Source organism: Ascaphus truei, chromosome 3 (genome assembly GCF_040206685.1).
Source record: "Ascaphus truei isolate aAscTru1 chromosome 3, aAscTru1.hap1, whole genome shotgun sequence".
Classification (NCBI taxonomy): Eukaryota; Metazoa; Chordata; class Amphibia; order Anura; family Ascaphidae; genus Ascaphus; species Ascaphus truei.
This window is the reverse complement of record NC_134485.1, coordinates 293826247-293845299: the sequence shown is the minus strand read 5'-3', so window position 1 is coordinate 293845299 and position 19053 is coordinate 293826247. Positions and strand designations below refer to the sequence as shown.

Sequence of the window (19053 nt, the reverse complement as noted above, 5' to 3'; positions counted from 1 at the left end):
AAACTATTATAACTTTTTGAATACTATGCAAAGAAAAAAAGGTTAAGACTCAAGATGTTCATACTTAAATAAAGAGGAAACAATATTTGCATCTGGGATCTAAGTACTTTTTAAGTGCAGTTAAATCATTTCTACCAACGTATGCAGTTACTAATGTTATCACAGCATGTTGTCTTATCATTTGTGTTATACTTCTTAACTACAGAGTACTTTCATATATTCCGTATGAAGAGTTGTGACATTTGCAATGTTAATGCTTCTGAAATCAAATGTTTTAAAAAATCTTTTATTTTTGTGATTTAAACAACTCATTAAAATAATGCTATGTTGAAACCAAAAGGTTATTACCAAAATTAATGTTTACACTTAAATCCATCTTAAGCAAAGGTTTAGTTACATTCTACATTGACTAACTATCATGAAAGTGTATTTAGATTTTTTGGCGTTTGTTTAATGAGAATGTTTAACTACTGCATATGTTTTCCTATGGCTTTAAAGTAATAGTTGCCCCCTAGCTATCAGCAGGGGGGTCTCCTAACCGGGGGTCTGGCCTCCTCCTCTCTGGTGCGCCCCCACACTTCCCTCCCCTAAACAGGTGAGGGGCTACGTAGGGCCTGTTTAAGGCCCTGCTGGCAGGGAGTGCAGCCTGTTCGCTGCCCGCCAGCTATTTGTACGTTCCACGCTGTTTTGCGGGGGGCGGGGGTAGAGAGGAAATATTGTGGGTCAGACAAAGAGGTGGAACTAGGGTGAGTGAGCGAGCATGGTATCTGTCCCTGTCAAAGTCTAATAGGGGTGCAGAATGGGCACAGAGATCCAGCCATTGAAGACATGGCCACCGATAAGTGGGGAGAGCGGAGACATGTATTCCAGGCCTGGTGGCAGAGAGGGGCCTGTCCAAACAATACTATCCTGGAAGTCAAAACCCAACATAAGTGAGAGAGAGAAAGAAAGGGGGAATAGAGAGAAAGGGGGGTGAAGTGAGATGTAGGGTAAAAAGGTCAAGAGAAGGGGAAGGTAGAAGAGGAGAAGAGAGATAAAAAGAGGTGAAGAAAGAGAAGGGGGAGAGAGAGAGAGAGAGAGAGAGAGAGAGAGAGAGAGAGAGAGAGAGAGAGAGAGAGAGAGAGAGAAAGGGGGTAGAGGTAGGAAAAAAGGGGGAGAAGAGAGAGAGGCAAAAAAGACAAGGGGAAATAGAAAGAGAAAAGTTGGGAATGAGAGAATGGTGCGAGAGAAGTATGGAGAAGGAGTGGGAAAGAGATAGAGAGGGGCTTCTATAAATTGGGTCTGGAGGGACGCAGTTGGTGAAAATTGCCCTGGATGGAAAAATACCTGATTCCACCTCTAGCAGGATATAATCAACATGACACTAGAAATGGTCCAAGGGAAAAGGTAAAAAAAGAGGGAAGAAAAGTAAGTATCCTTACAAAAAAATTTCAAAAGTTTTAAACCTTCAATGGGGCACAGTCTCAGCTGGTACTTAAGTAATTTAAGTGGGATATTGATTGGTTAAAGTCTGATGGTACGAGAGGTACAGTATATAGTACCACTACGATTTAATTTACATGCCCAGAATACCACTACTTTTTTATTGACAAACTTGTTGGTCCACTTTCTTCTCCCTACCTTTCAGGCATACATAGTTTATAAAGCTTTCTAAAATATGGTCACAATATCTTAATCTCAAAAAAAAAAAAAAGTAGAATCTTTTGTAGTTATAACCCATTATCACTACTTTTTAAGACACTTTTAGCACTGTGGATATATTCTTTCCCCAGCTTAAACTTAAACTTTTTTTCATGTCCCATACACTGGAATATAATGTTAACATTAGATGTGCACACTGAAAATGTCTCCCACTTTTTTTTACCAAAACAAAGCGTTTCAGATTTAACCATGGAGCGTTGCATGTTTAAAATATTAACATTAATAATTAACAATCCTTTGCATAGACTAAACTGGATAACCCAACTTATTTGAATTGAGCTCACAGTCTTTCCAGACAAAGACAAGCATATTGAATAGGGTGCTTCATGCTTGAATCATGATAAGATTATGCAGGTAGAATAGTTAGTTTATATCCTAGGATCAAGTACTGTAGCAATGGAAGAAATAGAGGAAGTGTTACTGTGTTTGGATGATAAGCTCATATAGATTTTTTTTAGTTTTAGGGGTGATGGTCACTCTAATTGTGCTATTGGTGTTTATCACATACTGTAGACCTGTTGTGTGGGTAAATTAAGTCTTCTTTCATCAAACATACAATTCAATATCAGTATGCTCTAGAGACCAATAGTTAATAGAACTCACTGTTCAGCGGCCCCCTAGCAAACAGTGGTGGGGTCTCCTAACTGGGGGGCTGGCCACTTCCTCTCTGGTCCACCCCCACACCTCCCTCCCCCTAACCAGGGGAGGGGCTATGGATGGCCTTTTTAAGGCCTTGCTGGCGGGGAGCACAACCTGTTTGCTGCCTGCCAGCAATTTCCCACCCATCCCCTTACAAAGAGTAGTGCAGGGCAATCATATTACCAATTGGCAGCGAACTGTCAGCAGTGCTATTGTATTACCTCTCATGTTTACACGTTTATATTGTTTATGTTATTGCAGTCTCCCTGGTCATGCATAATACTATTTTGAGTCTGATTATTTATGGAATCAGGTTTGTATAGCACAAAACATCATAACAAAGATATTAACATCAATCCACCACTTTATTTAACCTTTTCAATCCAACACATTTATTTAACCCGTTTGCTACCAAATGAGCATGCAACATATTGCAAAAGACTAGTACTACCAATATAATCGAAGACTATGGGATCTATGTACTAATATATATTTTTTCAAATGTGATGCGTCAAACATTTCAGTGCCAAAGTGAGGCAAGACTTCATATATATATATATATATATATAACGCATAGGGGCTTATTCCGTAAACCCCGTTAGCGTTGAACCGTGCGATCTGCATAGAAAGCCCCATTCAAGTCAATGGGGCTTTCCGTGCAGACCGCACGGTTCAGGGCTAACGGAGCTTACAGAATATGCCCCATAATATGTATTTAATTATGTTTTATTCTGTGTTTTTGTATTTATAACTAGTATTACTAAATATTAAATATTAGTGTCATGCTATTCATAATAGCCGTGCTGTGAAAATAATACAAAAATGTAACCTATATAATAAAATATCTGTGCTGCGTCAAATACATTTTTGTTTTGATACATAGCAACTTTATTCCGCAATAACACTATGAAGAGTCGTTTAAGGGTGTATGCGAGGTTGAATTTGGCACACAATTTAGACGCTCTATCTTCTCTATTATTTTTTGTACATAGCCTTCACATCTATATGCCAAGCACAGTACATTTCTGTGTGAAATGCTAGAGATATTTGAGGTTGGTACAAAGGCGGACAAAAGCACAATTCAAATTAAGTTTGGCAGAGGCCAATTTTGTGCTAAAATAAGTCACTTGCAACACTTAGGGGTCTTTTGTCAAAGATACAGGTTTGCAGATCCATGCGATAACTTCAATGGGGCTTCCATGTCAAGTAGTTCTATTTTCAGTATTTTTTTGGTGTGCTTGGCTCCCTCGATTTTATATGCTGTTCTCTGACTAAGACTTTTTGCCTTTAGCACCCTTCTTATCTGTCCTAGTTGCAGTTAGTCCCCGTTATCTTGGGGCATCCCAAGTTGCTTTTCCCTGATTACTCCTTTTCTTCTATGCTTCCATGTCAAACCACATGGATCGGCGATCGCAGACCTAAGAGTATCTGCCCCTTGAACATACCATAGGCCCTTTTATGGTGGAAATTGGGCTTACTCTCTTTTCGTCATGATCATATTCTTCATTGCAAAATCCTTACAAGTGACAGCAGTTTTTTTACAAACATTTAATTAAGCCAATATAAAAATGCAGCAGTTCAATTTTTGTGCCGCTTACTAGACCTGATCCAAAGCAGTTATGTTAAACTCTGTGATATTTACTGTTAACCATTTCACAATTAGAGTGTTTGGTCTACATTTGAAAAATTATTAAAGCAGCAACACACTGTTTCTTTCAACGGGGAATCAAATGCAATAATAGAATAAGGAGGTTTTAATCCATAATTATCTGTAATACAAGTCAAATAAATGTCCATTTTTTAGGCTTTGCATAGAAAATGAGCATGTCTTATTAGTGTAAAGTTTATTGGTGCAATTTAACAGTGTCTACATAACCCCTTTTTAAATATGTAAAATATGTGGAGTATAGTTCAAGAACGGGACTGGAAACTAGACCTCTTATTATAAGCAAGCTTTAGTCCCTTATAACACAAGAGTACTGATTTGCATTGCCTGGACACAACCATCCTGCTTCACTGAGGCTTTTTAACCACCTAGTATTTAAGCAAAAGGGACAATCTCAAAGAAAAAACAAAAACACACATAACCTAAAAGCAAACCGTCCTCAAAAGGATTTCTTTATATAATCCCTAGAAAATATGTGACTCACAGGAGACAAATACTCTTAATTTTTTCTTAGGATGCACCCAATATGCAATAAATGCAACCCATGAAACCAATGAATTATTAAAATCCATGAATTGCACTTCTCTACTATTATGTTGCTTATATGGAAGTGATTTGCCTCCATCATTTTAAATGTGATGCTGCATGCAAGCTGCTGACAAGCTTCACTGGTTAAGGGAACATGTGGGGAGAAGTATTTTCACATCCAATTCACATAATAGTGAGAAATGTTTAAGCCAGATCCGTGATGGATGAAGACCATAAGTAAACTAAAAAGGCCTATGGATTTCTAATACTGCTACTCCACAGATTGAACCGCTGTAGGTGAAAGGTGAAAAAATATCTCTACCTGATAGTGAAAATGAACACAATCACTCTTTCAGTGCCAGATGGATTAGCAAAGCATTGAAATGTAACTAAGTCTAAAGTGCTTGAGGGGAAACTCATTGGGGAATATTTATTAAAGCCTGCAAGGTGCCAATAAGAGAAAAACCAGTGCAAAACAATTGCACTAAATTTATCAAAGGAAACAAATCTAATTGCTTTCTATCGGATCCCTTTCTTTAGTTAATATGGTGCTGTTTTTTGTACTGCTTTTGACCCAGTTTTCAAGGAGGGAGACTTGAGTATCTAGACACCATTCTGTCCTATCAATACAATCTATTCTATTTTTTTTCTTAGATAAATTGAGGATATTTGACAAAAAATGATTATATTTTTAGCTTTTAATGTGTATGCTATTCTTACAAACATAAATATATCTTTGCCACACAGAATAATTTGGCATGTGTAAGCATTTTAAAATGAACCTGATGAAATCTCCAGTTGCTAAAACCATGTCTTGCTGAATACATGAGCGATTACAGTGCATTTCAAGAGTTCACATACACTTCTTTAACCAGTGATTTTTTTAGTGTAGTATTTAAGAAATAAATATATCTGAAGCATTTTATTTGGCCTGAGCTTACCTTCTTAGATATATATAAATATACACTGACAGGCCAATACTTGTTTCAGCACTAACACCAGTGCTTGTCTGAAATTGTAAACCCTGAATCTAGATTGCCATTTTGACCTAAGAAGCAAAAGTAAAAAAAATGAAATATTACAGCTTTTCAAGCTGAAACCAGTGTTGATTACTGTACTGTACATTCTACTTTTAAAATAGTAGTATAAATGTGTCCATCCCTGTGCTCACATGGACCTCAACTTGGTATGAAACCTGTAAGCACAAACAAATCATAATAGTAGCAAAAGAAAATAGAACATTTATCAGCTAGATTCTTCAATTTTACAACAGGGTAAAAAAGAGCACCAAATGTAAGGGAAAAGTAAATAACAATAAATATCATTCTAAATATGAAACAAAGGCCAGGAACTAAAATGGTGTGGGGTTTCACAACAGATAGGTAAATTGGCACACCAGGACTGGCTAAGTGGTTCTTTCAGTTGTAATATTTTAAACTAAATCTGGTGCTAATTTGCCAATCTACAAAATGTAAGAATAGCTGTGATAACCACCACTCATTGTGGGTGATTAATCATGGGCAATGTGGTAATGCAGATACTAACCGCCAACCCTGCATGTATTTATTGAACTTTTACAAAAAGCTGTCCCCTGAATGTGATTGTAAACAGAGACACAATGCAAAAAGAACCCAACGCATAATATTCATGTGTGTAACTCTTTTTCCCAACATGGGGATTATAAACTAATATGCAGATTCTTGTAAATATTTGCAAATTGTGAGTGATTGGATAATTGGGGCTGCATGTTATGCACCCATTTCTTTTTGCCAAAATGATGACAAATTCCCAATGAGAATCATTTAGACGTTTACTGTATCTCAATTACTTCCAGAGTGACATGAACCCCATTGTGGGAGGAGCCCTTTGGCAGGGATGATGTTATTAAAATGGAAAGGAAATACCATTATAAAATATGCATAAAGTATCTTCTCTTTCAAAACCTCATGTGATTTTGATAAACGTACAGTATCTGGAGAGAATTATGAAACACGCGTTGTAATGTGTATATTCATTTCTTTATCCCTAATGAGGCTTCCAAGTAAGAACCAGCCTATACCTACAGTATACAGTATGCATAGCATGCTTCGTACATCAGACAAGTAAAGAGCTGATAACCACTTATGTAGTTCAATGAGTGAATTTAATAAAAAACCTCACTTAGTCTTTTAGCATATGTACCATATGCACAACTATTTTCTCAGTGTTGTCGGCACAAAGGGGGAGATTCACTAAGGTTTGCTGGGGTATTGCACCCAATCTGGCATTAACTGACATTGACTTGAATGACAGTTAATGCTCTATACAGGAGAGTGCAATCTTTTTTCCCTGCGCCCCCCTGCCGGAAGTTACCCTCTCTCCGCACACCCACCCCCCCTCTTACCTCAGCTCTGGCGTCAGCGTCATGACATCATGTTGCCATGGCAACATGACATCACATGACCTTGCGGCATCATTTGACACCGCACTGCCATGGCGACGCATCTAAGAACCCACCAGAGCCAAGGTAAGTGAGGTTTCCAGAGGCCTTTGTCGCTTCCCCGGCACTTAATTTAAGTGCCTTTGGGAAGTGCATGGGGCCTCATAAACCCTGCGACCCACGTAGTCAGTGTCGCTCGCAGCCCCCAAGTTTGCACACCACTGATCTATCAGGTGTGGTGACCACAATTGGCCGTTGGTAAATCTCCCCCAAAGCTTCAGACCAAGTCACATATTTACTAAGCCCCCTTCCAGAGCTGAAAGACACTTTACAACCCATGCACTTGGATGGCTTCTTATGGAATACCACGTCTTAGTAAATATGGTCCCAAATCTCTTGCTAATGCACACATAAATTATGTTAATGCAAACGTTACAGCTTATTATACCTATGAAAAGTGGTGCATATTTTTCATAACAAATTCATTATTCGCTTTGTAGCACAACCCATTTATAGAGCTTGAAACATAGACACCTTTCAAATGTCCTAACATCCATCTAGTACTGAAAGGATTACAAATGTGTTATTTTGCAGTGGTGATCACAGAGGTTTTACCAGTACGTTTATCCCCAATCTAATTATTTCACACTGGGACACTAAAAGGACCAGCATTGCTGTTTGAAGACATATTTTAATATCACTTTAAAACTGAAAGATTTATTATTATACATGCACTGTTACATATTTATTTGTTTATTAATAAGATTCTCACTCTATTACATTATAATATGTATAAAGGGACGTGAAAAAAGGTCATGGTACTGTATTACATTCTAAAATAACCAAATATTTTACATGGTGTATGTTGTGTGATGATCTTTCATGTAGTTTACGAATGTAATAAAACCATAATATGTGATATATTGTAAAAAAAAAAACATCCGCAAATATATTAAAAAAAAAAATTAATGCTGAAATTATTAAAGCAAAAATCCTCCAACTTTCTTCTGTTTTACCCACCATATTTTGGGACAGATTTTAGCGCGGGGGTTTCCAGAGCTGACCCAGACTCTTTAAATCCCCTTTCAAAAACCAGGAAGAAATACTGGTAGCTTCAATGATTTCTGGTGAAACTAGGGGGTTCTCGAAGCTGAAAATAGCACAGCTGAGCTCCTGGATCCCCTGGTTCCAATCTGATGAAAAAGTGGGGCTTATTTAGTGGCGATTTCTGTTTAAAATATGCTGTTGAAAAATGGAATCGGATGACTGCAAATTACAAGCAAAGTCCTTGTTGCAAGAATAAGAAAATTATCATTTTTAAAACATTTCAACTTTTAGTGATCCGCTTACAAAATATTGGTACACCTACGTGTAAAACTGGACCATGTAGAGCTGTTAGAGATTACCTAGTTTTTTTTTTTTTTAAGTTTTTGCCAGAATTGCCCAGTATACATTTATAGCATTTTGAAAAGAAAAAAAAAACATTTCCTTTAGTTATGTGAACTGTGACCGTATTGGCACTTTGCAAAAAACGATCATACACTAATTGCTGACAACAATTTATGACTTGTTACTTTTCAGATCAAGAATAGATTTTAACCTCATATCTGCCAGGGCCCTAACATGCTAAAAGTGTTAATGCTAATCTCATCTTGCCTAGCATCTCAATATATGCTTTTATACAAGTTATTTTAATCCCTTTAGTGCAGTAAATATCTGCTAGCTGGTCACTTGGACTACCAAGGGGGTTTATAAAACATAAGTATGTTTGGAGTTGGGCTATTTATTTCTCATGTTTTTATGTGTACAATGTTTTAAGACACAGCATGTTAAGGCATTTAATGCCTATGACATCAAATGAGAAAAAAAAATCTACAATTGGGGTTTGTGACAAATCTTATATCTAAACCGCAAGAGAAAAAAAGGGATATTTGAATGTGGATTTTTGGTGTTATTTAATAAATTGACATAGTGACAAATGCGATACTACTAAAATACCGCCAAAGTACCACATGCGGCTGAGTTGATTAATGCACAGTTATCATAATATACAGATGCAGCCATCAGTATTAGAACACTTACCTGGGAGATTCTGGGGCAGTCTCACAGTAAATGCCTCAATTTTGCTGCAACATTGCCTAAACATTTCTGTGAGATTCTTAATGTCCCATAAAATTAACACAGTGGGGGTCCCTGCAGTCCCATTAAACTGAATGGGACTACAGGGACCCCTGCTGTGTCAATCTATGGGCGATTAAGAATCTCACAGAAATGTTGAGGCAATGTTGCAGCAATGTTGAGGTATTTACTGTGAGACTGCCCCAGAATTTCCAAGGCAAGAATTCTAATACTCGTGGCTGCATGGGTATATCATTCTTATACTGTGTTAAATTGAAAGAAATAGTCTGCGTTATTTCCTAACATAATGCATAATATTATCACCAATTTATCAGATCTTAGTAAATCTGGGCTTTAGATGGTTAAAATAGGACTACTTTATATTCCTAAACATTGTTTTATCATAAACTGCTTGCATAACTCAATATGTGGAGTAATTCAATATACTCTGAAGTGGCCAATTGCACCGTTGACATGAATGGGGGCCCATCAACAGTTTTGAAGTATATTAAATTACCCCCTAGTGCAATTAGACTCCCATTAATGACTAAGATCATCAACAAACCACAGCAATGCTTCTGATGTATGTATTTTTCAGTTGCTGAAATGAATACTATTGCAATATGCCCATAACATATTGATTCACATATAAATGTAAATCTTTGTAAATAAATGTGTTGCAGTTTGCAACTTTTGTACAACAGTTAATAAATTGTAACACTTTACTTCCAAGTGACAAATTATATTATATTATAGTCACTGTCACTTCATATTTTTGCTACGGTTTGCCACAAGTTATAGGAATAATTGCAAGCAGGTGCAACTAATCAGTTACTAAACAAAATCTCTTTCTTACACAGAATACTGTAGCATACAAACATAATAAAGCTTTACCAGAAAACACTATATACTGTAGATAGGTTATTTATAATTCATGAGGAAAGAAGCAATGCAAGATCTGCCATCATGACAGCTCTAGAAGTGTAGAAAACAAAAAATTCAATCTCCTGCAATGGTAAATAGAAAACTATTGGGCACGGTGTATGATAGCAATGTTCTGATGTATGTTAAATCAAACTGTGGGTAATTATATCCATAAACATATATACATGTATAACTATACAACTATGTTCCTATTGTTCTGGTTTCACTTATAACAGTTCTGACTATGGTAATTTTAGTGCTCATGAATTTAGCCTTTTGAACAATAAACTAGAGTTAAACGGTACCCTTTTTACTGACAATGGGGACAATTGGCAATGCATTTTATAACAATTCCAGTCCTTCTGACAGCAAAGGGGTTAAAATGAATAACCTAAATGTAATCTGTGTCAAGCATCAGGGGGAATACTGTGTTTTAGATAGAAAACTTCTCCCTTGCTCTGTTGCTTTGTGATTTCAAGCACATTATGCAGTAATATGAAGGGAAATTAAACTGCAACTTAGAAGTCCTAAGGTAAAGTTTCAACCTGATAGTAAAGTACAAAAGTACTTCTTTATACATTTGGCAATAAATATGGAGTCAGAATTATATTTGCATAAGATGTTGTTATTTATTTCTTAGTACAGCGGTTGTGCATGTCTTGATGTTTCTGAAAATATAGCCTTGTTTTCTGCTTTCAAAAGTACATTAAATATTCAAAGCCACACATACAACTTGCTATTTTCTGCAGCCGTCTACAACCACTGCTAATATAACTGTAGACATACATCATACTGTAGCAAAATGAATAGGCTGGGCTTGGATTATTGTTAACACTGGAAATGTTGACATATTCATAATTCTAAAATGCATAATTTGTCATGTGTTTGTGCCCCAAACTAATTCTGTGTACATCACTAATACTTAGAAGGAATAATTTAATATATGTCACATGTAAATGGGTCACTGTTTTCATATCTTTAACATCTGTTGTTTATACCCAAGAAAGCTCACCAGGGGCAAGAAAATTAATTCCCCAATTGCTGTCAACTGAGTTAGGGAACAGCAATAAATAGCTTACTCCAAAGCCTCTAGCTACAATAAAACGACTGTCAATAAAGCATTGCTGATACAGAGACGCTGTGCTAGAAAAATAGATCCTTTGGAAGTGTATAGCTCATATGGTAACCAACATATCTCTTTTTGTCCTTTGAATAGACTAGAGGATGGAAAAGACAACCTTCAGAGTAATGCCTCAAGTTGCTTTTAAAGAACTTTGCCTCTCATTGTATAACTTATACCAGACGGAGGCGCCTATTAATATGTTTGGGCCTTTTAATATATTTAGGCCTTTATTGGAGTGTAAGGATTAGACTTTTGCACAAATGTTATCATTTAAAGAAAGCAAAATATGTTTGTATTATCTTATCCATTGAGCTGTTTAGTGATATCTTTCCTTTAGTGACTGGACAGTTGCTACCTTATTACGGTATACTCTGACAGGAATCAGCAATCTTTGGGATTGAAATTTTAGATAGTAAATCATGTCAAATATTTTAGATACAAGAGCAAAAAAAAAACTTTTTAAGCATGATATAAGCATGTTGTAGTATGATGCCCTTGTAACTCCATCAGCTGGGAATCACCCCTTGCAACAGTTTTCTCACCAACCGCTAAATTGAAGAAAAATATCCATAATTCCTAAAGTCCAAATGCCCGCAGTGCCATCAGTTATTGGGGATATCAAAAGAAGCCTAGAAAGTTGGTGCAATATAACCTAGTCATTCTGGAACTGCTTTTCAAAGTCACCGGTCGCTCCAGTGCAACTATCATTAAATAAAAGGTTTCTTTGGCTATAGTACCAGCTTGATCTTTTCCTCCCCCATCTCTAATATACTGCAGGCTTGGCACCAAGCCAGCAAAGGCGACATAGTACCTTAGTGCCATCTACAGGCTATTTTGACAGTCTAATTTAAAGGCAAATGGACAACCATCAATGAAATAAATTAGACAGCTCTACATTTAAATCTTTATTAGTAGGGAATTATAAGACTGAAACTAATGCTGGATTTTGCTAAAATATGAGTTTTCCTGCTCACTAATCCCTCTTTAAACAGCAAATTTCACAGCTAAAATGAGCTTTGACAGATTGCTTTTGCTTTACACAGATGAAGAAATATTTACAATTGGTTGATTTTGTTCTGCATAATTTTCCTATAATTATCTGAATGAATCCCTTTTCCTCAAAGTAGAAGATGGATGTTTGAGTTTAAGAAAAACCCTGCAAATGTTTCATGATTCCAGTTGCTACACAATTGATTTTATAGTATATTAATGGAAAACTTCTTGTATGACATGTTTAAACCTGGGGCAATTCAAATCTATGACTTGAATATGTGTGCTTTAAGCATATTTTGCTGCATACTGCACAATACAACTCCTATACTTTGCAATATGATATTTAGCCCCATATTTGCATATTATACAGCAACTATGTATGGGTTATAAATATAATATTATGTTTACCAAATAACATTATTTTAAAACATATATTGTTAGTTGACAAGTGATTTCATTTTGTGTTTTTTGCATCTGCTAACAAGATAGAACACAGACTAATTCACATCATAACCCATTTTTTAGGGGCAGGCAAGCAAAGACTTAAAAATACACATCAAGCTTCTTACTTGCTACAAAAATGTGTACACGATTTAAACTTTGGATACAGTATATGTCTCTTAATTCAAATGAAAAACAATGTATGTTTCTTCAGATGTAGATTCCACCCAGCCATGCCCTGTCTCCAAGTTATTATTGTAGCATTTAAATGGGAAATACATCAACATATTTTTCAGCAAGAGTAAAAAAAAGTGAACCCCTTTTTGTGACCTTGCATTTGCATTCAATAAAAAACTTTCAAAAACAATCTTCTAAAGACTGCACAGTGGACTAAAATGTGAACATAAGTTGCATATTTATTGTGAAATTAGAAATTCCTGGGAAACATTGGTTTTATTATTGTATAAAGTTTACACTGGAACTGTGAAATTAACATGCACATATATTGTACAATACAATCAAGAATATACATAGGTATATATGCATACACATATATATGCATATATATTCCAGACATATGAGTCCTGAAGAGCTTGCCAAAGACTCAGTGAAAAGCTAAAGGGGTTGATTTTTTTTCCCTCTACATAATATACAGTAAATAAGCCAAAGAAGACCGAATCAAGACATACTGGCACTTTAATACTGGTTGATTGGGCACTTGTATGCAGTACTTATAGACCAGTAAAAGTGCTCGTTTACCTGTCTGGTGTGTAAGGGGCCTTTTGTCTTGAAGCCTCCCTGGGAGCTGCACTCCGAGGCACTGAAGTGATCTGAACTAGTGGAAGAACGTTTTGAGAGGGTGTCACAACCCCCAACAAAGGTGTTGTCCAAAGGGAGTTCCTGAATCACATGATGCTTTTTCACTGACACTGGAGTGTCTGCTTTAAGATGAAAAGCAGACTGCGGAGAGGCAGATTTGTAATGCTTAGCTAGGTCAGGGCTGTTAGGCTTGAAGGTTGTTGGGGGTGCTGTACCCCAATCAAATCGTCCTATACCTTGTTCCTCCAGCTCAGCTGGAAGGCGTATTGTCCCGTTGATAGGTTCATGAACTGTGTCATCTGGTTTAGACTCCTCAATGGTTACAAAGTTCAAAAGGGAACTTTTAGGAGACTTGCGTTTCTTCCTTTTCTTTTTCTTATTCTGCTTGTTCTCCTGATTAGGTGACATCCACTCTGCTCCTTGTTTGCTCCTCTGGGCAGCTTTAAACCTTGATGCATGTCGACATCGGACAAGAACTGTAACAAATATGACTACAATGACAACCATAGCACCTGCCACTATAGCAATCATTATGGTGAGATAATCCTCATTTTGGTACGGCTGACTGCTGTCCCCGATGTTTCTATCTAGAGGTGTTTCCATAGTCCTGCGTATCAAATCATATATGTATGAGGCATTTCCTGCAGTTTCATTCACATACAAAAAGACCAATACTAGAGTGTGCAGGGGTTTAGGGTAACCTAGATCACTTATGTTGACCACTAAACGGTGCAGGCCCACATCTGTAGCAGATGGTTTTTCTTCCAGAGTAATGTTGCCTGTTACTGGATCTATCCGAAACAAACCTTTATTGTTTCCACTAACAATCGTGTATTTCAGTTCAGCATTCATTCCAGTGTCAATGTCCACAGCAAATACCTCTGCAACCACGGAGCCTGGAATTGCTGACAGAGGCACCAGTTTAAAGGATGTATTGGACGGAGGGTAGATGACAACAGGGCTATTGTCGTTCGCATCCATTATATTGATAGTTACTTTTGCTGTGGATGAACGTGAGTGTTGCCCTCCATCAACTGCTTTAACATCAAATGTATAGGAACTTTGTTGTTCTCTGTCAAAGGACACATTGGACTTTATAAGACCAGAATATGGATCCAGCACAAAGTTTTCATTGTCATTCAGTATGGAAAGGGTCACAGCTTTATTCTCTCCTGCATCTGAATCTGTTGCTGTGATAACACCTACAGTGCTATACTTTGGTAAGTTCTCAGATACAAAAAACTGAAAGTGGTTATGAGTAAATTTGGGGCTATTGTCATTCTCGTCCAGGACAGTCACAATGACAGCTGCTTGGCTCTGCAGTGGGGGGGTCCCATTGTCTCTAGCTGTGACTGTAAAAATGAAACGCTCTTGCTCCTCTCTGTCAAAAACTCTAGACGCTGTCAAAACCCCAGTCTTCCGATCCAGATCGAAAAAAGAGGCGTTAGGGCCAAGTTGATAAACAATGTCTGCATTTTTCCCACTGTCTTCGTCTGTGGCACTGATAGTGGTTAAGTACAGACCTCTGCGGTTATTTTCAGAGACTGAGAGCTCAATCACAGGCTGGTTAAAAATTGGAGGGTTGTCATTTTCGTCTTCCAGCTCCACTCTTACCAAAGCAGTCTGGTTTAAGCTGGGCTTTCCAGTATCAGCTGCGACAATTTTAAACCCGAATTCTTTGGTGCCCTCATAGTCCAACAATGAAGAAGTCTCTAACAAATACTGGTTGTCATAAACAGCTTTCAGGTGAAATGGTACTTCTCTTTCAATAAAACAGATGACTTTGCCATTCACATCAGTGTCTTTATCTGAAACTGTAATTAGGGCAATCTTTGTGTTGGTTGGATCTTTCTCTGATAAGTATACAGTGCCATTGATGGGACTTATGATGTACCTGAGATCGATGTTAGGAGGGTTATCGTTAACATCAGTCACATTGATTGTAACTGTTGCTCTTGCAGGGGTGGAGCTGCCATCAGTAGCCAGAACAGTTAACTTGTGAACTGAAGTTTCTTCCCGATCTAAGGGTCTCTGAACTGTTATTAACCCAGTTGTGTTATTTAAAGCAAAAAGTCTTTTGGTAGCAGATGTCACTTGGGCACCATAAATATACTTGATTTCAGCATTACTCCCTATGTCTGCATCTGTTGCATGTAGTTGAACTACTGAGGTCCCGGTGGCAGCATTTTCTGGTATATGGACCTCTACCTGACTTTCTTTAAATACTGGTTTATTATCATTCACATCACTTACTGTGACTTGTAGGATAGCCGTGCTGGATTTCTGAGGGGTTCCTCCGTCTTCCACTTTAATTTTCATTACATATGTATCTTTCTGCTCTCTGTCCAGGTTTTGCTGAACTATAAGTTGCGGCCACTTCTCTCCCTCCGGGGTTTCAACAATGTCCAGTCCAAAGACACTTTGCCCGTTCAGTAGCTCATAATGCTGCACACCGTTGAAGCTTGTGTCGGGATCTACTGCTGATGGTATTGGAAATCGGCTGTTTATCAGAGTGTTCTCTGGTATGGAGATATTGATCACGGTTGATGGAAACATAGGTGCGTTATCATTGGTATCCTTGACAATTATTTTTATCTTGATAAGCCTGAAAAAGTCATTAGGAAGAATGACCACTTCAAGTTCAAAGAAACATTCATTTTCTTCAGAATAGGATGACCCAGCACAGAGTTTTTCCCTGTCTATTCTGGTGGAGGTTGTGAAGATCTCCCCTGTGCCACTAGATACCTTGACCAAAGGAGAGTCTCCTGCTTTAGAAACCAGTCTGTACACAAGGCTGGTACTGGTCCCAGTGGCCGCATTAATATGAGAAATATTCAGATCCTTTGGTATATTTCCGATTGGTACATTTTCAGGCAGTTCCTCTCTTATGGTGTAAATAAGTTCTTGGGCGATAGCAGAATCCAGCCTTAAACAGGCAATAAGAGCAGCCAACAGGTAAAAATCCCTTAGGTCCATGATAATGGGTTTCCTTTGTTTTCTTGGATTTTAGGATTTAAAGGTTGTCACTGAGGGATGGTGCCGATTTGCAAGAGGAAGCGTGCATGGACTGCAAGCTGCGTTACATCTCATTTCTAATTGGAGCCAGCAGCTGTCAACACAATCACACAGATAAACAGATTTGTTTCATTCAATAAAAAATAGGCACAGTTAATAAATGTAAATATATATATAAAAAACATTACTATATAATATACTGTATAGCATGTTTCTTCTATAGCATGGTAGTTATGATCAGGAATTAATCGGGACTAGTTCATCAATATTAGCATCATATGCCTTGCATGTACCAAGAAATAAATGAACTACTTTCCTCCGTTAAATAAATATGCAATTCCCACACGTTTGTGTTCTAATCATTCCTCTGCTCATTGTGTAATTCACATCATGCATCTTATCTGTATAACTGTTGCCAATAAAAAAAAGCCTAAGCCTTTACCAGTATTCCTTGTAACTGCACTGTCAGCTGCCAAATACAATTTGTGCTTCATTGCCTCTACTCTGGAGTCATTTTCCTTATCAGAGACTATTCCCTGTGTCTTTCATATTATAGTGGTATGGTATGGTGTGCTAGAGAAAATATAGCCACGCTGCTGCAGCAACCACTGAATATACTTCAAATCCTTAGCAGCTAAAAGACAATACCTGAGTTGTAATTCATTTTTTTACAGTGAACCTGACATTTTGTTTGAATCCTTCCACTTACAACTAATAAAGGTCTTACAACTTACAAGCCTGTGGTTTCCGGTCCAGATGCAAGTTAAACGTAGCCACGGGGTAAACAGTAAAAATGGTAACAAGATATTTATGCTCTTTCTCTCTGATGAGCAAAGGGTGCAGTCTACTACCACAGATTAGCCTTCAGGATGTTATTAGCAGCTAATACTCATAAATACTGTAGGTTAATAATGCAGGTAAAGTACAGTACTTCTGCTGAGATGCTCTGCTAACTGCAGATTACATGGGTGCAAGCACTCCAGGCAGCTACTTTGCTTGAACTGGACAGTTTCTAAGCACTAATCTCATCTGCATTAAGCTGTACAGAGCCTGATGCCTGTGATTAGTTCCAGCAGTGATATAGGCAGGTAGGGATGCAGGCAGTGCCTTGTAAGTGCGGTATCACACAAACATTAGGATAATCATAAAATACAATAAATAGAGGATTTAAAAAAACACAAAATTAAATGTAACCATGGCCAACTTTACACTTTCCATTGGTCCCATGCCTGAATATATAATGTTACATTTAGGAAATCATCCAATATGAATTGGCAATAATGCAATCAGTACCAGTTTCGTGAACCATAAACCAAATTGCTTCCTTAAAATGTGCTGCTTCTGGATGGTGAATTAGCAACTCCAATGAAACACACATTGCACAGTTTCCTCGTTAATCATGCTCTCCGCGGTTTTCACCAGCAAAGATGTGCTCCACGACAGTGAAATAGAAAAAAGGTAAAATATCCAGTGATATTATTCAAGCCAGTTACATTTTCCATTAAGCAATGGGTACAATTTCCATTTCTGACATGATCGGTGTTAACAAATAAAAAAAACAAAAAAAAAAATAAAACCACACAAGTCTGCAACTTCTTATGTCAGATGTCACAGCGGAAAAGGTGCTTCTCACTGTGCTGGTGACACTTGCCAGAAATCCTCAATCGGTATCGCTTTGAGATAGCAAGATGTTTTCCCTTCTCCTCCTCCTCCTCTTCTCTTTATACTGTCCCTCTCACAGGCGCGCTATCCCTCCCTCTTCCCCTCTCCCTCTGAACTGGATTTCTTCATATAGCTCCCAATAAACCCGAAGGGAGAGTGTGAGCTCTGCGTGGACCCGCCCCGCGCCCTCTGATTGGATCTCTGGGAGTATGACACTGGGAGACGGGCAGAGGTGCTACCTCGCTAATGGTCCGCGCCCACGTCACTCGGATCGGGCCGGGGTGAGAGGCGGTGCCTGTGCCGGGCAATGCAGAATGGTTAAGGGGCTGCAGGCTTGGTGAGGTCGGTCTTGCAGACAAGCGACAGGCATCAGGCAGGGAGAAGGTGTCTCCCGGCCACACACACACATACATACAGACAGACACACACACACACACACACACACACACACACACACACAATGCATGCAACATCTATGCGGACCATGTTTTCTCGCGATGTACCTTCCTTAACTCTTTGATTTCTTGTTTTATATCTTCACTTTATATATTCACTGCCCGTATAAGTACATACATAAGGCAATGTATGATAGGCGAGGCAACGCTAGTCATGATGAAGGATTTAGTATTACTAATCCCCCACCCCCTCCCCCTCTCCCGTTTACTCCCTCCACCCCGACCCCTGGGCCAGTAATCAATCCGTAGAGGGGAAAGAGGATGCCAAAGGTAGTGAATCCATTAAAAAGGCCAGCGTGCCCTGGGCAACACAAAAAAAATGATTTGCTTTGAATGTGCTCTCCATTCAGAAAACTGCCTTTTCTTTCCAGATCGCTCCAGGATGAGGAGGCTGCAGGAGATGTGGAGGAGATGGGGGTGTAGGCGCCGGGAAGAGCAGTTCATTGTGCAAGCGAGGACTGAATGAAGGTGCAGCTTCATCTTGCAGGAGGGGTACAGGCTTCAAGCCGAGCCTGACATCCGCTGCCTATCACCACACCGTTTCAATAAT

The 19053-nt window shown here is 38.2% G+C and overlaps 1 protein-coding gene across 7 annotated transcripts in view; it reads right to left on the bottom strand.

The window, feature by feature from the left end:
• Window positions 1-18145, bottom strand: part of PCDH9 (protocadherin 9) — a 2211246-nt gene extending 2193101 nt beyond the window's left edge. For 6 of the 7 annotated variants that reach the window (XM_075591028.1, XM_075591030.1, XM_075591031.1 and 3 more), the window contains exons 1-2: window positions 17680-18145; window positions 13312-16480 (exon numbers count right to left, since the gene is read on the bottom strand). In XM_075591028.1, coding sequence (XP_075447143.1) covers window positions 13312-16347 — 3036 coding nt within the window. In that variant the 5' untranslated portion in view covers window positions 16348-16480; window positions 17680-18145. Of the gene's footprint in view, window positions 1-13311; window positions 16481-17120; window positions 17625-17679 lie in introns of those variants that run through there. The other variant, XM_075591029.1, reaches the window with a different exon arrangement.
• Window positions 18146-19053: the final 908 nt, after the last annotated feature.